Genomic DNA, 27,162 nt, shown 5'->3' with positions numbered 1-27,162 from the left:
GGCATGGCGCCACAGGCACAAATGCCAAGGCCTCCCTTCAGGGCATCAGCTGGGCCCCAGCTGGGGCCACGAAAGCAGTGCCAGGGCCTGAACACCGCACCCGCTGGCCGTGACCGCCAGCTCTTCAGTGGCGCAGCACAAGGTCTCCTACTGCCACGCGCCACCTCGCACCCTTTGCACGCCTGCACCGTTATGAGGTTGCCCCCCGCCCCCCCCCCCCCCCCCCCCCCCGGTAAGCAGGGATGTCCCTTACCGCCCACGAGGGTTGCACTCTCTGGGGGAGCAGCCAGCAGCAGCCGAAGACCCAACTCCGCTGCGGGACCCTTTCTGCAGTGCAGCATTTCCCGTGTTCTGAGCTGCTGCAAGGGCCACGGTCCAGGGACGGGGAGGAGAACTGCAAAGCGACATGCTGTGCGCCCTAGGCTTAATACTAACTTCTTTCTTTGGCGTAAACAAGACTTTTGGCCTGTTCAAACTGGCGTAGTTACATTACAGCCAGCGTGAGCAATGCTGATGTGGCACAGGCGAGGAGCCGGTTGCTTTCCCCGGAAGCCGGGGGAGATGAGAACACAATTCCCAGAGGACCAATGCTCACTGGCGTCTGCAGCGCCATTAACATTTGGGAAACAGCCTCTGCCCCACGTTTCCCAATCAATAGGTGATACTCCGGCAGTCAGGCTCTCTGTTTACCCTGCAGCCGTCCTAGAGTAGATCTCTTCTAGCCCTGACAATCTATGATTGTCCCCAAAAGTGAGCGGTGTGGTGTGCCAGAGGCTGCACATCAGCTTCAGCCTAAGACTGACTGGGGAAGGGTCATTTGACTTCTCAGCGCCCCTCCAGGTAGAGGGAGAAGGGAGAGCTGTGGCAGGCAAGGGGACTGGGAATGCAGAAGTGAGGAGAAAAGCTGGGTTTTGCTGGACTAACCAGCAGAAGCCTGGTGGGGGGGGGGGGGAGATGGCTTGATAGCAGGGACGATTACACCATAAAAGACCTATGGCTACCTTATTCTCTAAGCCACCGTGGCTGGTTCCCTCAGTTGCAGGATGCAAATGAAGACCTATGAGAAAAATGGATGATTAAAGTGGTCAAGAGACCAGAACTGTGTCCTGGCTGTGCCTCATGCTCACCGCTGGCCAGGTCTGGCTCCCTGCGCTAGCTGCGACCCCTGCCATCTCCTGCCTCACCCGCTACCACTGCGGCAGAGATGCCCAGCTAACACACACACGACTCCTAAAAAGCTGCTGCTGTCCAGCCCAGAGACAGGACGAGTCTCCTGGTCTGCGTCAGCGTGGAGGACGCCGAGGAAGGGCACAGCCAGAGGGAGCACGCGCAAGGCTGGGAACTGGGTCGGGGGGAGCGGGCAGCAGCGGTGAAGTAAAAAAGGGGCAGGGGCAAGAGCTCTTCGATAGACAAACCAAGCTACATCACTTAGTGTGTCCTTTGGCGAGCTGAAAAAGCCATGGGGGGGGGGGGGGGTCACCCTGAAATGTTTGTCTTTGGACTGAAACCAAATGCTTCATTTCAGAAATTACTGAACCCGTTTATTTTTTTGTTACCCTTTTATTTAGCTCACTTTAGAATGAAAAATAAAGGTTTGAAATGAAACATTTTCAGACCGTTTCCCTCTGCTTTCATTTGTTTTGGCCGGAACTCCCTGCTCAGTGCCGCCCATGTATGTAAATAACTGCAAAAAAAAGCAACCCTCTTAATTTTCCCACAAATTATCATTAACTGTAGAAAAAATAATGCCCAGCTAGAGGTAGCACTTCTAAACGCCTGAGTCCGTCTGGAAAGGCAATTACGTTACCTCCACCGTGTCCTTTACCTAGGAGGTGAGCCAGGAACCCAGGGAGCGTGGCAGGCGCCACCGCTGCCCGGCCGGGCTCCCTCCCGGGGCACAGGCGGCACCGCAAGCCCCCGGGAACCTGCTCTTGGCCGCTCTGCGCTTGGGATTGCTCCGTGCGCCGGGGCCGAGGGAGCCGCCAGCTGCCCCGGGGCCCAGCAGAGCCGGCTCGCGGTTGGCTCAGCCCCTGCTGACAGGCAAACCCTGCCTGCTCTAACGCCTTCCAAAAATGAACACACGCGTACGTAGAGGAACCCTCCGTGGCCTCAGCGTGGCCTGGGCCTTCAACAGGGCAGCGCCGAGAGAGGACCGCGTTACCTGCGCCCGCCGTCCCGCCGCCATGGGCTCCCACCTAAGTAGTAACAGACAGGCAAGGGATGCCCCCGCTGGGCAGGCGAGGTGGCCGCGGGCCCCAGCCGAGCCGAGGCAAACGCCACGGCGGGGAGGCATACGCCACCAGCCTCCCGTAGACCCGGCCGCTCCTCGGAGGCGAAAGCGGCCCGGCCGCGCTTGGCTGCTCGCTCGCGCTGGCAGGAGCCGTCTTCAGGCTAAACGCTGACCCAAATCAACCAGCTGGTCCAGCCAAGCCCACCGCATGAGGAAGAGCCCCTGGAGACAAGTGTGCGCGAGAAGGGGGCTGCACCACACAGCCATCTCGGCTCGGCCTCGGCGCGCGCTCCCACGCGGGCTGCCTTGCCCTCCTACAGCGGGCGACGGGTACGGGAGCAGCGCGTGCGACAAGCCGGGCACTCGCTGGGATAAGGTGGCCTCGGCGGGTCCCTGCGTGGCTTGCTCAGGCTCTCCGGACTGTATGGGAAACCTGAGGCTTTTTTTTTTTTTAAATGCACTTTACAATCATATCTGCGAGCGAGCAGCTCGGGTGCTATGAGTTTTCAGAGAACAAAATTCCACTTGCCTGTGGGGCTGCCAACGGTGTGCCGGTCACATCTGACAAACGCTCCGCGTGCAGAAATGGCTCAAGCCCAAGCTCCCTCCCGAGAGAGCCGGATGTAAGCCCTCGGCACACACAGCTAACCCGGTGGCAGTACAGTATCGTGCACAGCCTCGCGTTCCAGCCTCCAGATGTCAGGAATCATTTTTCTCCCTCAGCAGTGATGTTTTTGGAGCCCTAAGAAAACTTCAAAACCCTTTGTGAAAACGTTAATTCTACTGAGGGGCATTTTATAAACTATAAAACATGCACAAAATGGCTGAAGTGGTGACCAGGTACAAAGAAAGCCAAATTTTCTGGTTGAATGAAAGGCAAAACGGTCAGCTCCTAGCTTCGCACTCAAAAATCAGAATTTGCAACTACAGAAAATGCCACTTCTGAGGGCTCTAACACTGTGAGCCTCTCACACTACCAGAATCACTACACCTTGACAACACAGAAACGTCTGCTACGAGGAAACCCTACCACTGGGCTATGTGCAAAGGTTAGAAGGAAGTTTGTACCTGACCCCTGCCCTGCAGGAAGTCTGAAACAATGCCTGCCTTCATCACACCCAAGTTAAACCTTATCGAACACTTCAGCTCTATCAATCAGCTATAAACTGATGCAAAACTTGCAGACAGAAAACCTAACGTAAGGCAAGGCACAGCACCTTTGTTTTACGAACCCGTCCCTACCATGTGGCGTTTGTGTCCTCTTTCAGTCTGGTGCTACCCACCACATCTAATAAGGCCAAGTGACTGTTACTCCATTTGAGCACCAAGTGGTTTAAAGAAAGCTTCCTTGGGCGGGGGGGGGGGGGTGTCCCATCACTGAGTCTGTCTTCTCAGCAAAGCCACAGATGAATTGTGAGGTGCCCTTTTCCTGGCCAGAGACACCAATTTGTGAGTCACCAGCTTGGGGTGGGCAATAACATAATCTGAAAGTTAATCTGAGAGCGGTTAACGTTGGCAAAGCTCTCACTGGCTGTCGTGTTCTAACAGGGAGTACAAGAGCTGCCCCTCTCTTTTAACGTTGCCATGGCATACCTGGTCTTATGATTACGAATTACTGAACTACTCAGGTAATGACATTTTAGCTAGGCACAAAAAAGTCTAATCTGCAGCAGCAACAGTGACATTCATCAAAATGGTTATAGCAATATATGGAAGAAGAATTCATATCAAAGCTCAAAGAAATCCCTCTCATAGGTGCAGTCCGGCAGTGGACAAGGACTGAGCCACCCAAGTCCACTGTGTGCCCTCCACCCCACCAACCTGCTGGTCTGTCACCCTGGAGATGCACCCATCCTGCCTGCCTCCACTCCTGCTGCTGAGAAACGATAGCCGTGTGCGGGGAACCTGCGAGAACAGTCACGCGCGTGTCCAGCTTCTGTTGAGAGCTATCTATGAAAGATGGTCATGTTTTAACGAACTTGGCTGCTGACGTTTAGTTTGGCCCATCTTCTACTGTGCTTGCTGCATCAAGTGTGTGTGTGTGTATATATATATATATCTATCTCTATCTATGTGTGTGTGCGTTTATATCTGTGTGTATATATATACACATATATATTTGTCCCCCCCCTTAAAAACCTCTCTTCCCATTATCCATGATAATATGGAGAGTTAGTTTTTTAAAGCGATTACGATTATGTGCAACCTTTGCTCCCGAGTCATTCACACAGAAAGCACAGACAAGCCCCCCTGCTGCGAGGTGACAGTTCTGTCTGGCTCTGCGGGGCTCTGGTATTCATAGCTCCACGAGGTCATCGCTGGAAAAAACCTTGACAGTGATGCGACCTGGCACCTCGGCTGCTTCTCGGCTGCCTCTCCCTCGGAGCTGCAGAGTCTGCTGTTCTCTGGGGTCACCGGGTGAAGCTGCCAGCAGCGCCTGTCCGAGGAACTGGTCACACAAGACATTGCTGTTCCACACCTAGAGACAAGGGAGCAGAAATAACTGCAGCTGAAGCAGCACTTCTCTTTCACACTCCACTTGAAAGGGTTATAGCGGAGGAGGTTCACTCCCATTAACCCCTTGCAACGGCAGTGAGGAGGGGGCACGTGAGGAGGGGGCACACATCTAAATGCGGCTAATTGTCTAGAGCACATGAGGGTGAGTCTAGATTTGCATGCTCATTTGCATACACTATGCAAATAAGGAGCTAAATGCAGCTTTTTGCTTTCTAGGTCACAGTCTACCTAGAAGAGGAATAAAAATTACCTGTATGAGCTCATCAGCAGTAAAAGCCTACTTGCAATCAGCCTGTCTGTGCCACTCTGCCTGCTTCATACAGGTTTTGCACTCACCTCTGCAGCGTCTTCAGCACTTTTCCTCTGGCTGCGTTAGAGCCAGGCCTGCTCTGCCACAGCCAGGGACAGCAGTGGCTTTGGAGTCCTTGGATACGTCCTTCCTCACTACTCAGGGATGGGGGAAGATAGCAGCCTCAACTGAAATGGTGTTAGGAGTTTTTTGCTGCTAGTGTCACAGGCCAGTCTTTGATTGTTTGGTCTGTGAAGCTCGTTAGTATCTAACCTTCAATTAGCCTGGAAAAGTGAAAGTGTTTGAGCTGCACACTACAGTGAGATGGGGTGAGGTCCCACCTGTAAATCCAATCTTTACTATGGATTAAGCAGTAGGGTAAATCCTGCACATGCCAAGGAGACAGACTGCCCTCCAACAGCTGTTGTATCAGCTCCCTCTAACCCACAACTGCAATTTGTGGTTTGGGGGATAACACTGCTATCATCCTCCTCCTGTTTATAACATCTGTAGACTATACTATTAATTCAGACGAGTATTATGGCACAGAAATTCCTGATACTGCATCAGGCAATGAACCGTCAGAAATGTACCTCCTCTTACAACACAGTGCTATAAAACTACTTCAATTTCTATCGCTTATGGGCCACAGTGAATTGACTCAGAGCTTCACTGTAATATCTTCCCACACTGATGAAGAAGACATAGTTCTTATATTTGTCTGAGGCTGAACAACCGTGCGCATCAAACTGAAACGCCATCCCACTCACTCAAAGTTTTCTTGGATTTTCTTGGTCAAAAACTTCTCAGTAGTAGCTTTAACTTTGGTTTCATTTCAAAGAATGACTCAGGATAAAACTTGGCTTTTCTTTGTCCCTGTTTTCTCAGGTAGCAATTGAGGCAAAAGGTAATTCTGGAAATTCCTTCCAAGTGTAGAAATGGAATATGCTTTCTGATCCCTAAGTGTCATCACTTGCTATCCTGTGGAGAAGATCTGGACTAGAGAATTGGTAAGGCTGCTGAATAGCTTCAGCCATAGCCTGGCAAGGGGAACAGTAATTCTCACACTTTTATCCTGGCTATCAGTCTTGTGAAGGAAAAGTTAATACGTTAGCCATTCAGACCAGGGATGCCTTGTGCTCCCTCACCTGTCTTTGGCAGCCCGCCCAGCGCCGCCCTTCTCACCTGGACAATGATGGGACTGTCGATGTTCTTTCGGTAGAAAATCGCTTGTGTGTCGAAGACAGCGCTGGTAGTATCTTGTTGAACCGTGGAGCGCACTTTTTGGTTCTCACACTTGATAAGCACATAGGGATCTGCTCCTAAAACACAGTCCGTGGCACAGCCATTAGGAGATAGAATGACAGCTGGGAAACCCAGCGGGGACAATCCCCTGGTGTTCCCGGCAGGGCCACTGCTGAGGACCAGACCAGGGAACACAGGAACAGGGCACTGGGGCACTGCATATCTGCTGCCAGCTTCCCACCTGCTGCAGAGGTGAAACACCTCACTCTTGTTAGTGCTGGCTGGTTGCTCAGTGGTGGAAGCTGAGCGCTGTCTGCTGTGAAACCAGCCTGATGCCAACCCTGCCCATGGCGCTCACTACAAGTGCATAATCCACATAGGGCTATGTATGTTTGCACCTAGAAGGATCTCAGCACACGTTGCAGGAAGCACACGGCAATCCCTGCAGCAAACTTCACTCCCAGAGAGCACTTTGGTGCCAAGAAGATTACAGAAAAGATGCAGATGCCAGGAACACCCAGCACCTGAGCTAATGGCGATATCTAATACTGCTCAACAGACCGCCATGGGGCCTCCCTCCATGCCTTGATGAGGAGTCACTATCTCTCCATGTCCTCTTGCTGTGCATCCTCCTGGTTTATGTAATAGAAAGGCTTTGAAGTGAAACTGTACGGTCCTGACACTGCTCTACTCTCAGAAGCCAAAATGCATCTGTGTGTGTAGGTGATCAGGTAGTTCTCGGCTCCTGGGTCAAAACGGAAGGTCAGAAGAGTTCATCATCCCCAATTCCTACAGAAGACAGGCAGGAAGGGCACAAAAGTGCTTTTAGATCACTGAACGCACACCTGGGGGCCCACGTGTAGGCTTTCTAGCTGGAAAGTGTATTCTGATATGAGTATTAGTGTTAGGAGGATAATTTTCAACAGGCAGAAGCATCTGAAGGCCAGAAAATAAAATACTACCAAAACGTAAAACATTCTGTAGAAGTACATTGGTTTCAACAACATTTTCTGTGGGAAACTGTCAAAGCAAATCCTCACGAGTTTCTCATTTCATTCCCATGAACATGAGACAATTTCTTTGATTCTATCATTTTGATTCATGCCATTTAAAGTTTATATTATCATAACACATTTGTATCTATTATAGGTCCTAGTTAATATTTTAGATTACACTTTAATCATATGTAAATGAAATGCTTTGTACCCACTGATTCAACATTCTAGAAATGTTTTCTTGTTTTCAGACTGAACATTTTCAGTTCGTGATAAATGTTGAAAGTTTCTTTCCATACCAATAGAGCAAGAGCCACTTTGGAAACAGCTGCCTTCAGCTTGGAATGGAATGGATCATTCCATTTTCTGAGTAACTTTTAATTAAACACAGGCAGTACCATTTCATATTTCAATGCAGCTATTTCTGTCCATCCCTGTGGTTAATGACAGCAACCCTAGTAAAGATAGCTCTCTCTCTCTCGTCTACCCCCTTCCACTTTTTATATGAAAATTTTAAATAAATCCACTGAATCCGCCTAAGTGTTAAGTCAGACTCATGAGATCGTTTCTTATACCTGTTTTGTCATCCTCTACTTGAAAATGCCACCACTGGAATGACAGCCATAAGATAGCATAATTTTAAGGCAGCTTTCATTTTTTCAGCAGTTCATGCTCCACAAGATTTTCCTGAAACACCTCACACAGTTACAGGAACCGATACCAACATTTCACACAAACAAATCCCTTAACAGCTACATCCAAAGCCGGAGCCACTTCCACTTATGAGAAAGAAACAGATTTTTCCATCTGCTGCCCTGTGATTAGACCTGGCCAGACACCCAATAAGCCTGTTACCCTGACAACGTATCACACTTTCTACAGCAGGTAGCAAAGTATTGGCTTTTCTGGTAGACGATTACTTTCTGTGTCACTGAACGTGTGGATTTAGCTCTGGGGCACGAGGCTGCACCAGGCTGTGTAATAAGTGATGGAAGAGCTCCTCCCTCTGCAAAGAGATTTGGAAAACGGACCCCAATAAAATGGGGTCTTGCATGAAATGGTGTCAACTACTTTGGCCTTAGGCAAACAGCAAAGCAACATCCGATCATTAGCAGTAATCAAGAGACATGGGGCACGAGAAGGGGTGGGGAAAGGACACTGAGCTTTCGGTGTTAACAGACATATCAGCCGGACCAGGGAGCTGTTGACGAAGGAGGCTTGCCGAGTCATAGGAAAGGAAGGCTAGCACTTGAAAGAATCAGATTCAAATTCTCAGAAAGGGGGAGAAAAAAACCCAGGAAGATTCAGGAGGAAGATGAAAGGTGCCCGCACAGCGTGATTTCACAATGGCATTGCTGAAGGGTGAGTTATGTTGGGAGGACCGTCTCCCAGCTCCAGAAGCAAAGGAGGAAACGGGAGAGCTGCCTATGTGGGATGAGACGAGAGGCTCTCTCCACTGCAGTCAGCCCAGTTCTTTGCAGTTTTGTGCCTGGTTTATTTACACCTGTACAAAGACAACGCAGGCAGGGCTACTAACATGGAAAACCAGCACCTTAGCCCTCACCATAAGCTGGGAATGAAAACACTGGGAGTTGCTGCTCTGGCAGTGGAAGAAAAACAGCAGCTCACATGGAAGACAAGCTCCCATCAAGCTTCGCACCAGAAGTTGAGTAACCTGTGGATGAAGTCCTCTGCTTAGCAGCACATGAACACAGCTACCTAATCTACCTATTTTCTCCATGAATAAACGTATCGACTCTGCCTAGCCTAAGAGGAAACCTCTGCTTGTCACTCCAGATGGGAATTGCTGTGTAGCCTCTTCCCTCATCTCACAGTATTGATCAGACAGGAGGCTGCTGCTGACTTTTAAGCTTAATTCACACCAATAAACGCTGGGTAAGCAGCAGGTAAGGCTGGTATTTTGGTAACTGCCCATGAGACGTTGAGGTCTAAACTCACCACTTCTGAGAAAGCTGGTTTGAGATCCCCACAGAAACCAGTCTTTTCCAAATGCCTGGCCCCTATTTCTCCTTGAGATAAATGTGGGAGAGGGTCCTGCTGGGCATCCAGAGAAGCCAGAAAGGAGAGACCAACAAGGAGCTGCAGCCTTTCACAGCAGTCTTAGGGAACGATCTCAGAATATGGGATATTTAATGTCTCTGTACACATTTACTTCTAGTGTACCTTCATGAACCAATCATATGGTGCACTCAGGAAATTTTTATAGCAGGCCTTTTAATCTACCCAAAAAACAAAGGCAAGAAACATGTGCCATATGCAGCTTTTTATGTTAGCAAAAATGGACTGTAGCATCAATCAGGAGCTTGGCCAAACGTCCCACCGAGGCGCCCTCGGAAGGCAGAGCGCCACTTCATGGGCATTGCCCTTGTCACTGCACAGCTGGATTTGATTCTGTAGCACAAATCTCAGCAGTGCACATTTGGCTTCGTGTTTTTTTTTTATTTATGCACTCTCCCTTCTTGATGTGTCTCAGGCTGCTATAAGATGTGGTTTTCTGTAAGACAATCTACGGCTGTGCCCTGTGAGCTGGAGATACATACAGGAAAAGAAATGACCAAAAAAAAAAAAATCAAACAGGGATTTCACACCAGAATTCAAGATAATAGTGAAGATACTCGTGTGAGATAAGTCAGCTTTCCTTCAGTGCTGGAAAGGAAAATATTTTAACTTTTTTTGGTGAAGTTTTATTCAAAGTCAAGTCACAAGATTCACTCAGGCTGCGTGTTCAGATCCCTTTACATTTCTGATAAATTTAAAAATGGCACGTTGTTTCACAAAGGAAAATGGAACCACTTCAAAAAAGACTGACGTTGATAATTAGACTGAATGTTTTAAATATTTCTTCAGCCACTTGATGAATACAAATTCACAAATAGTATCACTTTATCCCTTGACTCAAATCTGCATTTTTCAGCAGATAAAATATTCAAGCAGAAATTTTGCTTAGCTTTATAAACAGAAAATCTGCGTGCCCATTTCCCATAGACGGTTCTTCTCACAATAGGGTACCTTTTCATTTTTTTTCAGGGTAATCATCAGCCCAATACCAAACGCTGAAGTCAGAATGGAGGCATTTGCTATTCAACCTGAGTATGCCACATTAGCATGGGTGTCCTAAAGGTATTTTGGGCTATGTTATTGGAGGAATCCTTATTACTCATTGGTTTTAAGTCCCATGTGTATAGTCCTGATGGTCTGTGTCACAACACACCAAATCCCACAACGCTTTCTGAGCTGGACCTGCTCTTTGGCCGCTGCAGGCAACTGTTTCAAAGGATCCTGTCATGACTGCAATTGTGTTAAGGGTTGTGAAATGCTAAGGGTGAATAATTGGCTTTTACTGTTTTGCTGCAGGGAATGTTGGAGGACAATGTTTAAGGAATTTTAAATGGGAACAAAAAACTTAAAAATGAAAATGTTCTTCACAGGGATAACAAGAACATACTGCCTCTTTTCAAATCACTGCTCTGCTCCTCTAGTCATGAATTCCCCCTTCAGGCTCACCCATTCATCCTGCCTTTCTGAGAACATGGAGCCATACTACTTGTTTGACTGAGGTGTATGCAGTCACTGTTGTTAAAGAAAAGCGCCAAGAAAAACGAGCTGAAACAATTTCCTGCGTGTCTTCCCTCCAACATTCCTGTCCCCTGAAGAGACGACCAGAGTTAACAGAAAGTGCCCTGCACAGTGAAAAGTACATTCAGTCTCCACTCTATGGGTGCCAGGAATAACTATGAAAAGGGGACCGGAACAAAACTGTAACCAGCTGGTGGGAGATATTTTGCAGCTGTTTCTTGAGACTGACTGTATTATAAGTCTAAGTCTAATGACTTCTCTACCACAAGGAGTTAATGCAGTGGAGTTCTGCATCTTGAACTAAGGAGCGCTGCAGAGTTATCTGGAGCAAATACAGATGTTTCAGCAGTCTCTTTAGTTTCCTGTTCCAAGTTCACCAAAGTGTCTCTGCTCCTTTGCTTTCTCCCTACCAACCACTCGGTGCGGGATGCGACTGCCTCCTTCTGTTCCATTGGCCATGGGAAGTGAAGGATGATGAAGGAAGATGGAGAGCAGGCGTAGAAAAGGATGGAGCAAATGACAACAGCTGGACAAGTTTATTAATTAACTGTCAACATCGGGAACTAAAGGACATTTTAGTGTTCTTCAGGACTCTTCCTTTGACCTGTAGACACATAGTCCTGTGTAAGTCATTTAGCCTCTCCCTGTATCAGTCTACCCGGCTGAAAATGGTTGCTTGAATACAGCAATTTCCTCTCTGAAGTGCCACTAAGCCTGTGGTAATGAAGAGCAAAGTGCTCTGAAGGCCTTGAATGACATTGCTGAGGTAAGGGTAACACACTAAGGGAGTGCGTGCTATTCACCTGTCTCCCTCGCCTTTTTCCTTTTAGAAAACAGATAACCCTGAGAGGTGAATTTCTTACTAATCCCCACAAAAAGGTTTTCAGGAAGGCCTGGCTGTACTGCCCATGTGGACCAGCACAGATGACACATGACTCTTGCTTGACACATGACTTTGCATCATCATATTCATCTCAGCTCTCCTTTTCAGTAGATTTTACAAAGTGCTGCAAAAAACTCCCACAAACCTTCAAGCTGTTTGGGTAATTTCTGACTGCTTGAATATTAACTCTGCCCAGCTTTAGAGGACTGAGGAAGCCCTTCCCACCCTTCCAGGTTGGCTTTACACTTACCACCTGATCTGTCTTGCTTCTGTAAGCCCTCTGCAGAGTGAATTTTGATTTGGGTGACTCTACGTGGATAGCCACAAAGAAGACTCCAACATGTCATTTTGGGCTTATCTGCCTTCAGCTCTCTGAAAAATCAAGGCAAAGAATTGAAGTGATGAAAGCCAAGCAAACAATCAGCAGCGGTGGAAGCTAGGCCCTTTACAGAACATCAAGATTTGTACTCTCTCCCCACCTGTCATCTTGGACGTTTGTGGTATAGGAATGACATGCTTAAGGAAATAAAAGCAAACTATAACAAACCCGTGTCATCCCTTGCATGACAGGGACACAAAAAACTTTAAACTATGGAAAACGGTATCAAAGCAAGACAAAAATTTGGTGGGCTCAATTTCACCGTGCACTAGTTTTACACTCAGATATCCACTTGTTTCAAGGGAGACAGTCCGAGAAGTAAACAGCATCAACTGTACCTGCAAGCACCAGTGCTCAGGGGGTTCAGGTCTAGAACCAGAGGCAACTACAAAAGCCTAACTAAAGGGTTAAATGACCCAAACTCAGTCGCCTGCTCCTAGGTCCCTAAATAAACGTGTCCTAGGCATGCACAAATCCCAGTGAGCCCTCTGGAGATTCTTGGAGGTGACCACGACTACCTCAAGGCCTAGTTCTGGACTGAGGTGTGTCAGTGAGCAAAGGACGTTTGGTGGCGACCCTTTCCAAGGAGTTGCAGCCAATACGGGCAAGGGAAGATCCCGCACAGCTGTGATGTTCCAAGTACCTGAGTTTTGATGGCACATCTGTGAAGAGTCTCAGGATAAACTTTGTAATGATGCCAGGATGGTACGTAGTTGGGATAAGGACGTAGCGGCCTTGCTTAAGGACCCTCTTCAAGAACACAGTGCGGGTATTGATGTACATAGATGTGGCCACTCTCTCCTGCACAGTCAGCTTGTGTAGCCGATAGCTTCTGTTATCCTCCACCTACAGCCACAGAGCAGTAGAGAAATTGATGCAATGAGGGATATTAGGGGGGAGGGCTAGCAGGCAAAACTTTCCCTGCAGATTTCAGAGACTTTTATGAGCAGAAGAGATGATGTTCTGTAAAGGCAAATGGTTTGGCACAGTTGACCTGCTGAAGATGGGGCAGAGACATGGTCTTGATGGTCAACCGAGCGCTCAAAGCACTAGCCCGCGCTGCCTCCCAAGCAGCGCTGTTCTGCACTTCACTACATTGGTACACACACGTACACCCCTAAGGTCGGGGTGACCTGGCAAAGACATGCACCCACTGACAGAGTTATAATACCGCAACGGCAGAATTAGGAACATAAAAGCCCTTCAGACATGCCAAGGACTCCATCCACTAAGCTACACCGCCATCTTAGAAGAGACAGAAATTCATCTTCCTCCCTTTTCCAGCAGCCAGTACTAAGCGCACGAGCGCGTCTAACAGCAGGCTCTCAATCCAGAGCATCCAGATGTCCACAGCTGTACTTTCATTGTCCTTTCCTGAATACAAAAACCACAGAATAACTATTTATGTTTTGTTCTAAGCCTTGAAGCTGTGCTCAACTATTAATATCCTTTTCTGGGAGCTGATGTTTGCCACAGCCTACTTAAGATACAAACTTATTTCTTCAGCAAATGAGGGCAAAGACAGCCCTATATTCTTTTCTGGTAGCTCTCAATTGTCTTCAGATAATTTAGGCCATGGTCTTCCAAAGGCCCTTAGTCATAGTAATGCATTTGGAAGGCGAGAATACTTCTGAAATAGAAAATATTAACAAAAATAAAAGAGAGCACTGACACTTTTCTGCGGGTGTGATTTTCTTTTCCAAGCCTTTCTACTAATTAGCTGTACTGACTAGCCATGAGCAAGGTATAGAGAGATTACGCCACTTTCCATAATGACACTTTTCAATATGTCTGGTTAACAGGTGATTGTCAAATGTGCAGGTGTGATACAAACGTCAATAGCTCTATAGGGCACCATTATTTACTGTTTTTTGGGGTAGGGCCATAGTCTCAGTATAGCCCCACCAGCTATAGCAATAGGTAATAAAATAAGCTTGATCCCTAGTGAAAAGCCAGATCCACAGCTGTTTCTCTTGCTTCCTCCTCCTTCTTCTCTTGGTTCTTGTGTTTTCATTTTAATCAATTTAGTCAATTTGTCCTGGGACTGCAATTAAATTATTGTTTGGGATCCCTTTGCTTCCTTTTCACATTTGTTCATTTCCTTTTCATTACTCCAGCTTAAACACTCCTGACTCTTCTGGCCTTTCTAAGTGGCAAAAGAAAAATTGTAAACTTTTCAACTCATTTGGCTGTATTTGCTGATAAAATGGAGGCAGGAACAGAGAAAATCCAGTGAGAAGGGGAAAGAGAAAGAGCAAATGAAAAACTAAATAAAACCTCCAAGTTTCAAGCATTAATGTTTTTTGTAGGGGAAAAAAAAAATTCTCTCTTCCAAACTTGGGAAGGAAAAGTACTTAAAATTCTTTTACAAGAAGGAAAAATTACTCATGCTCTTTTAGTTCAACTGGAGTTTGAATGGAACTAAATTGATTTTAGTTCAAACAGATAGTCTAATGACAGCTCTGGTAGCTGAATGCAGTATGCACGGGAAGCTCATGTTGAGCAGAGAGCCAGACCCCTCTGTGGGAACTGTGCCCCTCCCTGCCAGAGATCTCGCGGCCAGGACGCAGCAGGCTGGTGGGCAAGCTCCGAACCCAGAAGCGCAGATGGCTGCCTACCTTGAATATTTCAAAGCCAATGGGGATGCTCTCTCCTCTCCCCTCTTTCTTGTACCTGCGTCGATCCTCCTGTTGTAACGAGACCAACACTTTGTCCTCGGTCTTCTTAACATCAAAGATGTACTAGCACAAGAGAGAAGAGGATGAGTTGTTAAAAATGCCTTAGGATACGAATATAAAGCCATTACTAAAGAAATATATACATCCAAGGGAGGTACCTGAAAAGACATTTGTGGGTGGGAGGAGAGTTCTGTATGAGAGAGATATTCTCAGAAATTCAAAAATGAAAATTAATGCTAATTATAAAAGTCTTTAAACTAGAAGTATCAGAGATACTGAAAGAGGTAATTCACCTAGAGGACAGCAGGAGACAGTATTACAAAATAACTGTTGAGGCAGCAGAAGAGAATATGTGCTCGAAAAGCAGAAGATGAAAGATTAAGTTGTATTTAGATTTATATAAATCAGGACAGCGATTAAAAAAAAATTAAACCAACAGACTCCAGATGGGGTATTTGATCATTTTAGATTCTTTTTTTGTTTTTGTTTTGGATATCTAAACAGGGCCTGTGAACTTTGAACATCATCTTTACACATGACCTGCAAATGAAGGAATCTTCTGAATGTTAGTTCAAAACCAAAACCAAAACAACAACAACAACAATAACAAAAACTCCACTTTGCTCTATGCTTACAATTTCTATTTAACATAAGAATGACAGAAATGCCAATTTTGGTCTTTCTTGGTTTTCCTGAAAGTCTTAGCAATACCCCGGTGAAAAGGGCTAAGAAGGACTTCTGTGTCTTTCAAATGCAAATCTTTTATCCAAACTGTTAAAAGTCAACTTGAATTGACTTGGATTTTAGAACCAATCAAACTATTTCAAGTTTAGACAGCAATTCCCATCTCAAAAAAACCAGATTTGGATTGCTTGCATTATTAAAATACTGCTATCACAGAAGTCCCCCAGTATATACAAAGGCTTTCAATAGGCAAAAGTCAGATGGGTGTTTCCTTGTATGACAAAAATTTAACGCTCAAACTCTTTCACACTTAGAGATGCCTTTAAATTCTGTTTCTTCTTTGCATACAGAGGGCAAATATAATCTGTAGGAATGAATGGAGGGGAAGAAGATGCTACTTTGCAAAGTTTAGGCAGATGTTGCATTCTCCCATCCTTAAAGACCTCTAAACGTGAAGTAAACGTATAACAGCATAAAACTGCAGTGGTATCCAGCTGGCTACTATATGCATCACACATCCCAATTAAAGCAGAACCAGAAAACTTTGACTAGCATGGAGAGAAATATCATCAGGGGTTCAACTCCCCGCTCCCTGCTTCTCCAAGAGCTGCTGAAAAGCAAATTCTCACAGAGTTTTTACTCTGAGGTGGATACTGAGATTGCCTTGGTTACTGCTGTGGAACAATCTCCTGCAATGACTACAGATCCCTCTGTGGCTAGAGCTCTGCAGAATAAGGCATCGTCCCATTCCTCACCCCCGACCCTCACTCTCTCAGGCAGTGTCACACACACAGGGAGGAAATACCAACTTCTGGCAGAGTTGGCTGAAGCACAGCGGTATTGCAAAGAAAAGCAATTCCTTCCCAAGCCTCTGGGCTTCATTAGTTATTCCCAGTATTTACAGTCCAGATCAGGCAGAACTACTGTCTGCTGTTCTGGGCTGGTTCTTTCTTGGTACAAAAATCAGTGCTTCTTTGCACCCCTACTTGTGTGTTATACCAACGCTGGGGCAGAAAAAGCACAGATCCTAAGGACTGTGAAGAGCCTCTGCGAAGAGAGTCTAAAACGAGAGACAAATATGCAGCAACACGTATTGGGGCGCATTCGAATTCTTGTCCCTGTTACACCACATGCAGTGTTATTTTGTCAGATAGCCTGGGATGTCCCAGGGCAAATGGAGCTGCAGAAAGGGAACTGTGAGAGCTCCAGAGTCTCGGTCTGATGAGAGGTGTGACTGTTAGGACCTTTGATCTGATGACATTTCAGCTGTCCTAATGGGTAACGACTTGGAAATCAGCAGGAGGCTGTGGGAATACGTTTACACTTGGCTTCAATTCCCTTATTTTAATGGAACCCAAAGTGTCACAATCCCTCTCTGAATAGACAAACATCACAGGAGGCCTCAGAGTCAAGTAGTTGACTTTGGGAGACCAGACAGAGATCATCTCTAGACTACGGTAGTATATGCTACAGTAATTTCTAATGGCCCTAAGCTAACATAAATATGTTCCAGCACTGCTATTAAGAGCCTTCTAATCAACCAGCCTTGAGACAAAACTGGAATAAAAGGAACTCCTTCCACTGCACCAGGCATTGTACTCAACCACAACAGCTATGTATTTTGTTCTCCATGGCAGCTAAACACTTACAAATAAGACCCACACAAGCACTTGGAATATATCCAGAATCACACAGAGGAACATCTGAATAAAATCACCCTTTGGAAAGGAGGCGCTGGCACAAGACAGAGCAGTGAAGAACAACTTCTCCGTCTACACCTAAATGACAGAATGAGCAGGGAGTTTCAGATCACTCCTAGTCTGAATAGCAAAGGCTACAGTTCCCCAGTATCCTGGGGGTGCTGACAGAAACCTCCCACATAAGTGCAGAGAAGCAGACACAGGAATATCTTTAACAATGTGAAGTATGTGGGGAGTTATAAAAGAGCAGAAAGGGCAATTTTCAAAGTAATACCTAAAGCAGTAAGTGCCCAGCAGTCATTGACAGTAATGGCAGTTTTATGCCTGAATTTGCATACACTGGGCTGAAAATGTACAATCCTGAGAGGCAAAGGAAGGTGTGAAATGGAGGAAGAATAATGGATGAGCAGATAACCAGAACAGCTTAAGAGCTACCAGCTAGGATGAGACAAGGCGAGTCCTGTAATACTGAAGAGAGGGTCAGCTTGGGGCACGAACTGGATACTTTCTGAAACTTAAGATCAGAACAAAGGGATACGAACTAATTACAGTGGACCAAATCCTCCTGATGTTTAAGGGTGTTAAGTGAACGGATTTCTGTCACTAGAAAAGCAACCTGCTGTTTTTCTACAATCGGGAAACTAAACAAAGTTTAGGCAGGACTTCACTCACCCATGTGTCCCTGACTCATTAGTCCTAAATAGGATCAATCCTAAATAAATAGCTAAATTCTTCTGAAAGGTTTCACAGACATCACTGAAACATGCAGTGAACCAACACACTCCCAGAGGACAGACACTTGCAATGAGATTTCTATCAAGCAGTCATTGCTGAGCCCTAAATAAAGTGGATACTTCAGAAGCCCTAATTAAGGTGGACACACTTTAATACTGTGCAAAGTACAGAAGTTCCCACCTGGGGGTTTTGCAGGAAGGTGTCTCTGTTATCGAAGCATCCACCAGAGCGATTTAGAAGGGGCTCTGAATTCTTTGTCCAAGCCCCATGCATCATTTTCTTCTCCCAGGTCTTGTGGATACTGAAGTAGGAGGTATTCACTATCCGGCAGATATCCACATCAGTGAAATTTTTACACCAATCCTCAAATGTCATCCTGTACCAGGGGATACCAAGAAATTTGTGGTTTATTTAAAAATAAACAGTGCTTCTCACCCAAAGAGCCAAAATAACACATGAAATCATCTAGTAATATAAGAGAAGGTGCTGCTCAGCTTTTCAGATTAAGTCAAGGGCAAACCGATTCACTAGAAACCTCTCCATGCAGAAACGCTTATGAAGCCATAATCACACTTTGAACTTACTGTGGATAAAGACAACCTCACTGTGTTTGGTCAGCTCTGGATTTGCTCAGTTGGAGGGCCTAAGCCTAAAGGATAGGTTGTATCTATCAGCACAGATTTGGCACCATTTATTTCGTAAAGGCAAAGTGATCACCTGTGACCAAAGTACTGTCCACTCCTCAAGAATAACATTAATAAGGTGCTTGCTGTAAACAGCTGCTCCTAAGCATGATTCAAACGTGTGTACTCAGGACATAGCTCCTGACAGCATCTCCATGCTATAACCTGTGTCTACTAAGGTGACAGACTGGCCTGAATGGCAGTTAAAAAACACTCACATCATATTGGTAAGAGAGAACAGCATGGCATCTCTGGACTAACATCATGTCCTGGCTTATTAACAGCCTAGGACCAAACCCTATGGCTGGCTCCCGGTTGGCAGTTCTGACAAAGCCATGCAAATATAAGATTTTCAGCTCTTAGATGCAGTATTGATGGTCTACTGCAGAAATTGCTGGATTGCCTCTGAACAACAGTGCTCAACTTGATGGATCTAAGGTTTAAGCAGGGGGAAACGATTAAGAGTTCTAGAGATCCTGTAGGGAATGAATGCTTCTCCTCCCCCACATCCTGCAAAACACTGACCAAATTCTTTGGCTGCAATTGTATTTACAGATACCTCAGCCCTGGTTGACACAGAAATCCTACAGACACTGTAGTCAGTAAACAGGATCGACAGCACGTTCAATATTTGGTATTCTGTCGTATGCACAACAGCACATGTGTTATCCTGAATCATAAATCGATGTCCTAAATACAGGTGATAGATTTTGAGGGTGTTTGAAACTTGTATTTACTCAGAGCTCATCTTGTTCTACTGGTTTCTAACTCATTTTTTCCTGTTCTCCTCTGTCATTCCCTGAGAGTCTAAAAGAAACAGACCTTGTGCCAGGACTGGATAACTGGATGTTCTTATCCATTTGGGGAAGTTGTTTTTGAAGCTGTTAAAAGGCAGAATTAATGTCAATTACTCAGTGTCGCCATCATCTCCAAACCCTCCACATGACTCCCACTCACCAGAACTCTCCATCATTCTCAACAGTGAGTCCCAACCTTTTACGTTCTGAATTACTGACTTTCTTCCACTCTTCAGAACTAGAAGGGAAAAAAACCCCATAAAGATGATTTAGTAAATTAAATTAAATATTATTACCTGGAAAAAAATAATTGCAAGTAAAATTCTCTCATGATCCCTTTTATAAAGGTAACATCAGGGTACTGAAAGGGTAGATGATATTCTAGAAGAACACGTGTGGCTCATGGGAGGATACAGTTTTAAAACATGCACTGATTTGAAAGCTACCAAAACAAAAGATAGGTGGTGAATAGCAAATTGGCACAACTAGAGCAGAACTTCATTGATTTCTTCTGTCACACCCTCCCTTAGGACAGCTGGTTTGGAAGGTCCTATCAGATTGACTCCACTCTCTAAAGGTCCTTCAAAAGTACACGAAAAGAAACTTGCACTCCCTCCTCAGGAGCTGATTGAAGCTTAGACCTTCACTTGGATAAGAGCATTTTCTTTGTCTTTCAATCTCCTTAAATAAAAAAGGGATGAGAGCTTCCTAGATTTCCCCAGAGAGCCTCTGAGAAGAAACTGTTGCAGTACAATCTTAGCGTCCAGTTTTCAGAGTAACACTAGACTACATACACACTGCATTGCCTGCATCAATATGCGACTTAGGGACTTAGGTATGCATTGTTGCCTGGAGGCAGCTGCCTCTTCCACTGACTGCAGGGGAGCACAGGATCCTACTTCAAGTGGTCTGATGCTTAAATCATCTGATAGGAGACAGCAGATGATTTATGCCTTTCCCTATGTGTTACAGGAGGCAAATGAAACCACGATTCCTTATCCCCCTTTCCAAAAAGTACTTGTTGGATAAAGTTGAAAGGTGGTTGGCAGGGGGGAAGAGATTGCTTGTCATAACAGACTTTTTCTTAACCAATTTGGAAATTCTCTGTTTAATTCTATTAGGCCAAAATCATGGTCCAGTCTCAGAGTCCTTTCTCAGTGTTTTCACCAGAGTGAGCGGCAGCTTTGCCACGGTAAGTCCTACCTGAGAACCACACGGGCGTAAGTTAAACAACACACGCTCACTCTTCTTTGCATCCTGCCACCTCAGCATTTCATCCAGCCAAAGTCATGTTTGAAAGGTTCCTTTGCCAGGTAAACTATGGAAGACAGGAACTTAACACACTGTTACTAAGAACATTGTATTATTAAGTGCTAACAGCTCTGAATAAGTGATTGTGAAGCACAGTGTTGAACTGCAATGTCCTAATTAAAAGTTTCTTATGCGTAAGCTGTCAGCAACGGAATTTATCACCTCCAGCAGTCATTTCCATCTTTGTTGGGCGGGTCTGCTAAGCCCATGGCCCACACTGAAACTCATTACAAAATAATTCAAGAAATTACAAATGTGGCAATTTTACAGCATTTTTCCTCAGTCTCTTACTTTATTTTAGAATGAAGGACTCATACCATCCCTGGCAATTACAGATGGGAAACTGAGTCATAGACAGATTCTGTGGTGAAGCTGGGAGCAGACCTCCTGTTCTTGACTCATCGCCTTAATTGTGGGCTATTTTTCTACCCATGTGCCAGTGTGCCAGAAGACTGATGCATGCAGTAAAGTAAGGCCCAGGAAGTCATCTCCCTTCTTGCTGTTTCAGGATGTGATGCTCATTTGCTCACAGAATGCTATACTTATGAAGGGATGGAACAACGTCTCAGCCACCAGTGAGTACTGCAAACTGACGTTGTGTCTCACAGGGTTTAATCATGCATCTAAGCTTCCAGTGGCCCCAAAACGCAGTTTCATTCATTTGATGCTGGAGTTTCCAGCACTTACTTGTCGCTCCAGGCACCGTTCCACTCCCTCTTTCCCCAGGGATTCCTCAGTCTGATCATGAAGAGCTTTTCTGCCTTAAAAGAGAGTATGAGTCTTTCTCCAAGGCGCACTTTCCGAATTGCAGTCACTGAGTAGGCATGACCGATGACGAGACCCATCTCTGTCTCCATCTCATTGGCACTGCCATTGGAAGCCTTTCGTACCAAGAAATGACAATTAAAAAAAAAAAAAAAAGAGAGGGCAAGAACTCACGCTTGTGAGAGAGAGCACCTGACGTACACATTCACTGGGGACATGGCTTGCTTTCTTTAGCAGAGTTATACGTTCCCTTGCCAAGTGCTTTGACTATGCAGGAAAATAGCAGCAAAAAATTTGCACTGGGGCTCAAAGCTAGTGGCTGACTAGTCTGGCTTTGCATGTGATAGTGCCAGATAAGTCCTAGCAGACAGAGACCCGGAGCAGAGAACACTGCCTGCTGTGCTCATTCTGTCTCCTCCTGGGCACACACAGTGAAAGGCTGGCTGATAGATAACCTTAATCAGCCCTTTCAAAATCTTGTCAACTTTACAAATGACCATTCTAGATACTGATGATTGCACAGAGACATAGCACTGTCTGGTGCTGTCTTTAACTGGAGGTTGGATTTAGCTGGTGATTCTAACGGAGGTTTCTCTGTTGGGGTAGATTTAATACCCAGAAAAAAACTACTTGCAGTGGCTAAAAATAAGTGGCACAACCAAGAAAGCTTTTTATCTGTTTGTCAAACCTGCCTTGTACCTCACTCCTGCCCTGGCAGGTCCCTCTCGTTTGGCAACTGGCAGCTCTGCGGGCTTTGATAGGAACTTGGTTTGTTCCTCATAGAATTCACTTAAGAAGCCTAGTTTCCAGCAGTGACCAGGCAGTGAACTGTCCTGCTGGGTGACCTAGGCCTGATCTGGCACTAATCTAAGAATATGTGACAATTGGCAAGCTACCAAAAAGATCCCAATTTCATTTAACGGAACAGGCTCGAGATCTTATAGGCGCATCTAAAAACAGAAAAGCCATGTCATATAAAGATGCTAGAGTGGCTCTGAATGACCTGATCCCTTTACTTATTTCAAAATTTCTCTGGTCTGAGTAGATGGGGTCCTCCTAAAGGCAGGTGTTGCACTGATACAACAGTGCTCAGTCCCCCAAAAAAAGAAATCATAAAAAAAAAAAAAGGGTAAAAGAGAAAGTTCTACCAAATCAGAACTGACGGATACTCTAGCAAGTGTGAGCCTCTTGCCAACACCTCTGTGCTTTTCACCAACAAAAGCTTCTACAGAATCAGCTCATGTGCTATATCAAGACTGGTTGACGTTTCTAATGGGTTTGGGCTTTCTCCAACATAACGCTTTCACTTACATTTTTCACAACTAAAAGCAAACAAGAGCCTCTCTCCCTGACAGCGCAGAAGTATGCAGTCGCTCCTGCTGCCTTTATTATCCCCCAGGCTTTTCTTACTGCTGGGCTGCCTCTGCCACTTCTTTCTGAAGCCATTTATTTATTTATTTTAGTAAGATATTTAAACATCTACTGTCTGTTCGAATTTCCAAATGCTGAAGCTCAGGGCTATTTTATAATCTAAGAAAAATGTTGGCATGTTTGTAAGTCAGCGATGAAACCACTTGGGTATTACATATTCTACATCTAGGAAGCTTTGTTGTGTGTGTAATACGTCTATCACAAAGTGATGAATAGCAAACGAGTCACACCAAATCAACAGAAGCAGCCTCTCTTCATGTTTAGAAGCATTAATTTGACAAGCAGAAATATAATGCCAGAAAGAAGTGAAGGGATTCCAATTGTCTAATTAATTAATTACCTTTTTTAATACAACTCCCCATACTTTGGTTGTCCCTTCACACGATTCATGTTAAGAAATAGAACCCGCTTTAGTGTTTGGGAACAACCTATTCTTACATCCCTGAAACACCGTCCACAGGATTCGCACCAGCAAGCAGTCACTTAGCCTGGTCTGAGCAAACTTAGATGAACAATTTTTAAGTAAAAATTCAGACCTTGTGAAAAAAGTAAAACAAACACCAAAGATCTAAAAGAATTTGTTTCTGAGATGTTGCCTGATGCCCCTGGGAGGGACAGTTTGGGATGCCTGTTCTATGCTCACTGAGTTCTCAAGGTTCGGACTCGCGTCCCACAAGGTACCTCTTTGGTACTGTGGCCCTGGCACAGGTCAGTGCATGGTCAGGCCTAGCTAGACAGATGATTTTCTGAGCCATCTGCAAACATGGTTGATTTCCTGTTGTTCTGGACAACTGCACAACTACCATCATATTGCAAGAGTCTCTGAACGAACCTGCACTGGAGGATTCAGCAGGTCACTGTGGATTTCAGCACTTACGCTGCTGACTGCAAGGTAGGAAACAGTTAAGCGTTGGGGTAATATGATCTTCATCTCACAGAATGGGAAATTAAAGCAGAGAGTTTAAGTGATTTAACTAAGCCCACAGAGATTAGCCTTAGCTAAGGTCTACAAAACTGGAAGCAGAGGGCACAGCAGTAAGAGGCAAAAGAGCACCTACATGCCAGCTCTGCTATTTCTAGAGAACAAACCCTTCCCCACAGGCTCCACTTTAAAAATAATTTAAAAGTAAACTTTTAGGCACTATTCGGCTGCCATGGCAGCTGGTTAGCCCTAGGGCCATGTGCAGTAACAGCTTCAGGAAAGATGAACATTTCCGTGCTGCCCAGACGTGGCCTGACATTGCAGACTGACGGAAGGAGAGCTAGCCCAGTTGTCACAGCTTTGCACTGCCCCTTCCGTGGCAAGGGGCTGCATAAGGCCCTTGTCTGTCTGTGAAGCAGGTAGCACCCTCTGCAAGCTGCTTTCTAGGCCCTCAAGTGAATGGAGAGAGGTAAAGCTCCCACAGAAGGCAACCCTGAATCACCTGCGGGGAAGGCAGCCCTTCTCTACTGACTAAGAGAACCTCAGGCCCATGATCTCCAAACGTAAGCATTTGTGTTAGCTACCTCGCGGTAGCTGGAGTAGGTAAGTTATGCTGCTCAGCTTTGATGGGGAGTCTTATTAACAAATAGTACTGCCTGAACACCTAAGTGAGCTCAACCTTTCAGCTCAGCTCCTGACGAGATGACTCCATCATCACAACCAAGAGTCAAGAAGCCTCAGCAGCTTAGCACCAGGAGAACTGTTTTCTGTAAATGGATTTCCATAAGAAATAAACAAACTGAACGTTGCCGTTTGGACTGCAAATTAGGGCATTCTAGGTGGATTAACCTTGGGTCAATACACACTGTGGCCATTCAGAAAGAATGGCGTTACAGATCCACAGTAAAGTGGCAAGCAGCACAAACAGCTTTGTGGTTTTGTGATTGTGTTTGGTGGGTCTGAGAGTTGTACTTGGCTGACAGCACTGCCAGCTTGCTAGCTTTTTCCACACAAAGCTTTTCCAAAGCACACAAATGAAGGACAAACTCAATATACTTATACTGATAGCAGTATTTTTTTCCAGATAAGAATATTCATTGAAATAAATACTTAAAGTCCTGCTCTCCATACATACCGTGATGGAACAGCTGATCAACCCGCCTCTCGTATGCACTTTCAGCAAGTCTTCAAACAGCTTTATCTGTTCAGAAATAATCTCTCTGTATTTGCCTTGTATCAGATCAACAGATTCCGCCACTGCTCCAGTGAAATCCACAATTGCATCTGCAGCGCTGCCTCCATCTAGAGCTTCATAAGATCCAGCCAGCCTAGAGGTAACCCAGAACATTCTCACTCACCCAGTGGTCATTAGAAGGGCCCTGATTTAGCCTGAATGTAGGTAATGTATTTGTGGCACACCAGATAAGAAAAGAAACAGAAGAGCGAATTATAGATGAAGCTTTGCTGGGCTTCTAGGAAAGGAGTGGAAAGATCCTTAAGGGTTTTGGGCTGCGGAAGTTGAGTGCAATGCACTGCTTTACGGTGCACCTCCACCTTGCAGATTAAAGGAGGAATTTTCAATTATTTTAGGTTTTCTGTTGGCAGCAAACCTAAAACCTATGGAAAATATGGTAAGGCTGAGAGACAAAACGAGCAGATGGACAGGAGGGACAGCACTGAAGACTAAAAAGACAATGAAATAGCTCATACTTTGCATAAGCTTTCTCCAACAGTGCGCTCCAGAATTCATTTTTCACATTGGAATGGCAATAGATCAACTTCCCATCCATTGTTGGCAGCAGATCATCAACAACCACCTCTGTCCATTCTCCAAAACACCAGAACCGGAAATGGAAAATCCCAGCATATTTCTCCGGTTTTTTAGGGTCCCATTCTTGTTCTTTAAAGTCTGGAATCACCTGAGAAACCATGCAAGGCAAAGTTCACCAAATGCAGTATGTCAGCTTTTATTCAGAGGGCAGACTGCCCTGGAGCGTGTACTACGCCGGCATTCAGTTTCATGAGCAGCTGAGCTTAAATAGCTGAGGCAGTGAAAATGATGGTGAATTTGGTACAAAGCCAAACATAGTCCCATTTGAAATAATCGTTTAGGAATGCAAAATTCAGAATTATCTGCAGAGAATGACCAACAGAACCATTATAGATACTCCCTGCATTCGCTACATCTCTTCTTTGGCATTGAATGAGATTATGGGCTGGAGAGGGGGGACTCATAGCATGAAATATGAACTTCTAAAGAAATGGAAGATTTGAATCCTCCAAAACTCACCACTTATCAGCTGCATATTAGTCCCAGAGGGAAAATCACTGGCTGATAGGTAGGGAAACAGCCAGGTTTTATTAGCTTTATTTCACACACCGAGCAGATTATAGCCAACCTTCTGCCAGAGGGTCTCCTGCAGAGCCAAGCAGGAGCACGCAGCCACAAACCAGCAGTTGCCCAGGATGCCTTGGTGCAAGTCATGGGAACTGATTCCATTCACAAACAGGTGAGGATCTTCACAGAGCTCCTGTCAAAACAAATCAGAAGTTGTTGGAAACTTCACAGCAGAAGTGAGCATCCCTCCACTAGCTATCGCTCTCCACATCATATTCACATTTGCTGTTTTCCCACCATCAAAGCATGAAGTTTCTACATCAGGAAGTTCAAAAGCCCTCTGGCACTGAGTATCTTTGAAAGCCAAGATACATAGTCTTATTTAAGTTCTCACACATACATTGTGTTGCCTATCTAAACCACCAGCATTTGCCGCTTTTTTGGACGTGTTCCTAGCTCTGCTCTCAGCTGAAGGTGAATGCTAGCAGGAATGCAGCACTCAGAAGACTTATTTGACATTGGGGCAGTTGATGAGGAGCTGAAAATAAATGGAAGGAAAAGGAGGAAGCATTACAGCGAAAGGCTTTACCAGAACAAAGCTGTCAAGAGGAAAGTAGCAGGAAATGACACTACTGATGCCAGAACCCCGAGATCCTCTTCTGTCACTGCCATTGCCTGGGTTGGCGCACTGGAAACCTTCCTCCAGTGACAGCTTGAGTTACTGCAATGCCCCCTGCCACCCAAGAACCAATGCAGAGAATGCACTGGTCTCTGAAATCACCTCTGTATCTCTGGTCTCTTTGCTTGGCTCTTAGTAGAACCACTTTCTCCCTCTCTCCCATTGCTTTCCTAGCTCCATCTCTATTTACATGTAGATTCTCAAAGTACAGTTGGCTCTTGCTGTAATTTGTCTCCCTGCTCTTCCCCAGCTTCTCCCTTCCAAGGGGTACAATGACAGCCTGGGGATCAAGGTGCTAAAATAA

At 45.5% G+C, this 27,162-nt stretch overlaps 1 protein-coding gene across 2 annotated transcripts in view; it reads right to left on the bottom strand.

The window, feature by feature from the left end:
- Window positions 1-27,162, bottom strand: part of CAPN6 (calpain 6) — a 70,714-nt gene that overhangs the window by 3,246 nt on the left and 40,306 nt on the right. For both annotated transcript variants that reach the window (XM_009685455.2, XM_009685462.2), the window contains 11 exons: window positions 26,241-26,372; window positions 25,552-25,760; window positions 24,977-25,169; window positions 21,411-21,604; window positions 19,573-19,650; window positions 18,113-18,308; window positions 14,754-14,876; window positions 12,779-12,981; window positions 12,007-12,128; window positions 6,222-6,358; window positions 254-4,709 (listed from right to left, as the gene is read on the bottom strand). In XM_009685455.2, the coding sequence (XP_009683750.1) occupies window positions 4,527-4,709; window positions 6,222-6,358; window positions 12,007-12,128; window positions 12,779-12,981; window positions 14,754-14,876; window positions 18,113-18,308; window positions 19,573-19,650; window positions 21,411-21,604; window positions 24,977-25,169; window positions 25,552-25,760; window positions 26,241-26,372 (1,770 nt within the window). In that variant the 3' untranslated portion in view covers window positions 254-4,526. The remainder of the gene's footprint in view (window positions 1-253; window positions 4,710-6,221; window positions 6,359-12,006; window positions 12,129-12,778; window positions 12,982-14,753; window positions 14,877-18,112; window positions 18,309-19,572; window positions 19,651-21,410; window positions 21,605-24,976; window positions 25,170-25,551; window positions 25,761-26,240; window positions 26,373-27,162) is intronic.

This window comes from Struthio camelus, chromosome 11, assembly GCF_040807025.1.
Source record: "Struthio camelus isolate bStrCam1 chromosome 11, bStrCam1.hap1, whole genome shotgun sequence".
Lineage (NCBI taxonomy): Eukaryota > Metazoa > Chordata > Aves > Struthioniformes > Struthionidae > Struthio > Struthio camelus.
Note: the sequence above shows the minus strand (reverse complement) of the source record. Positions and strands in the feature narration are given on the sequence as shown.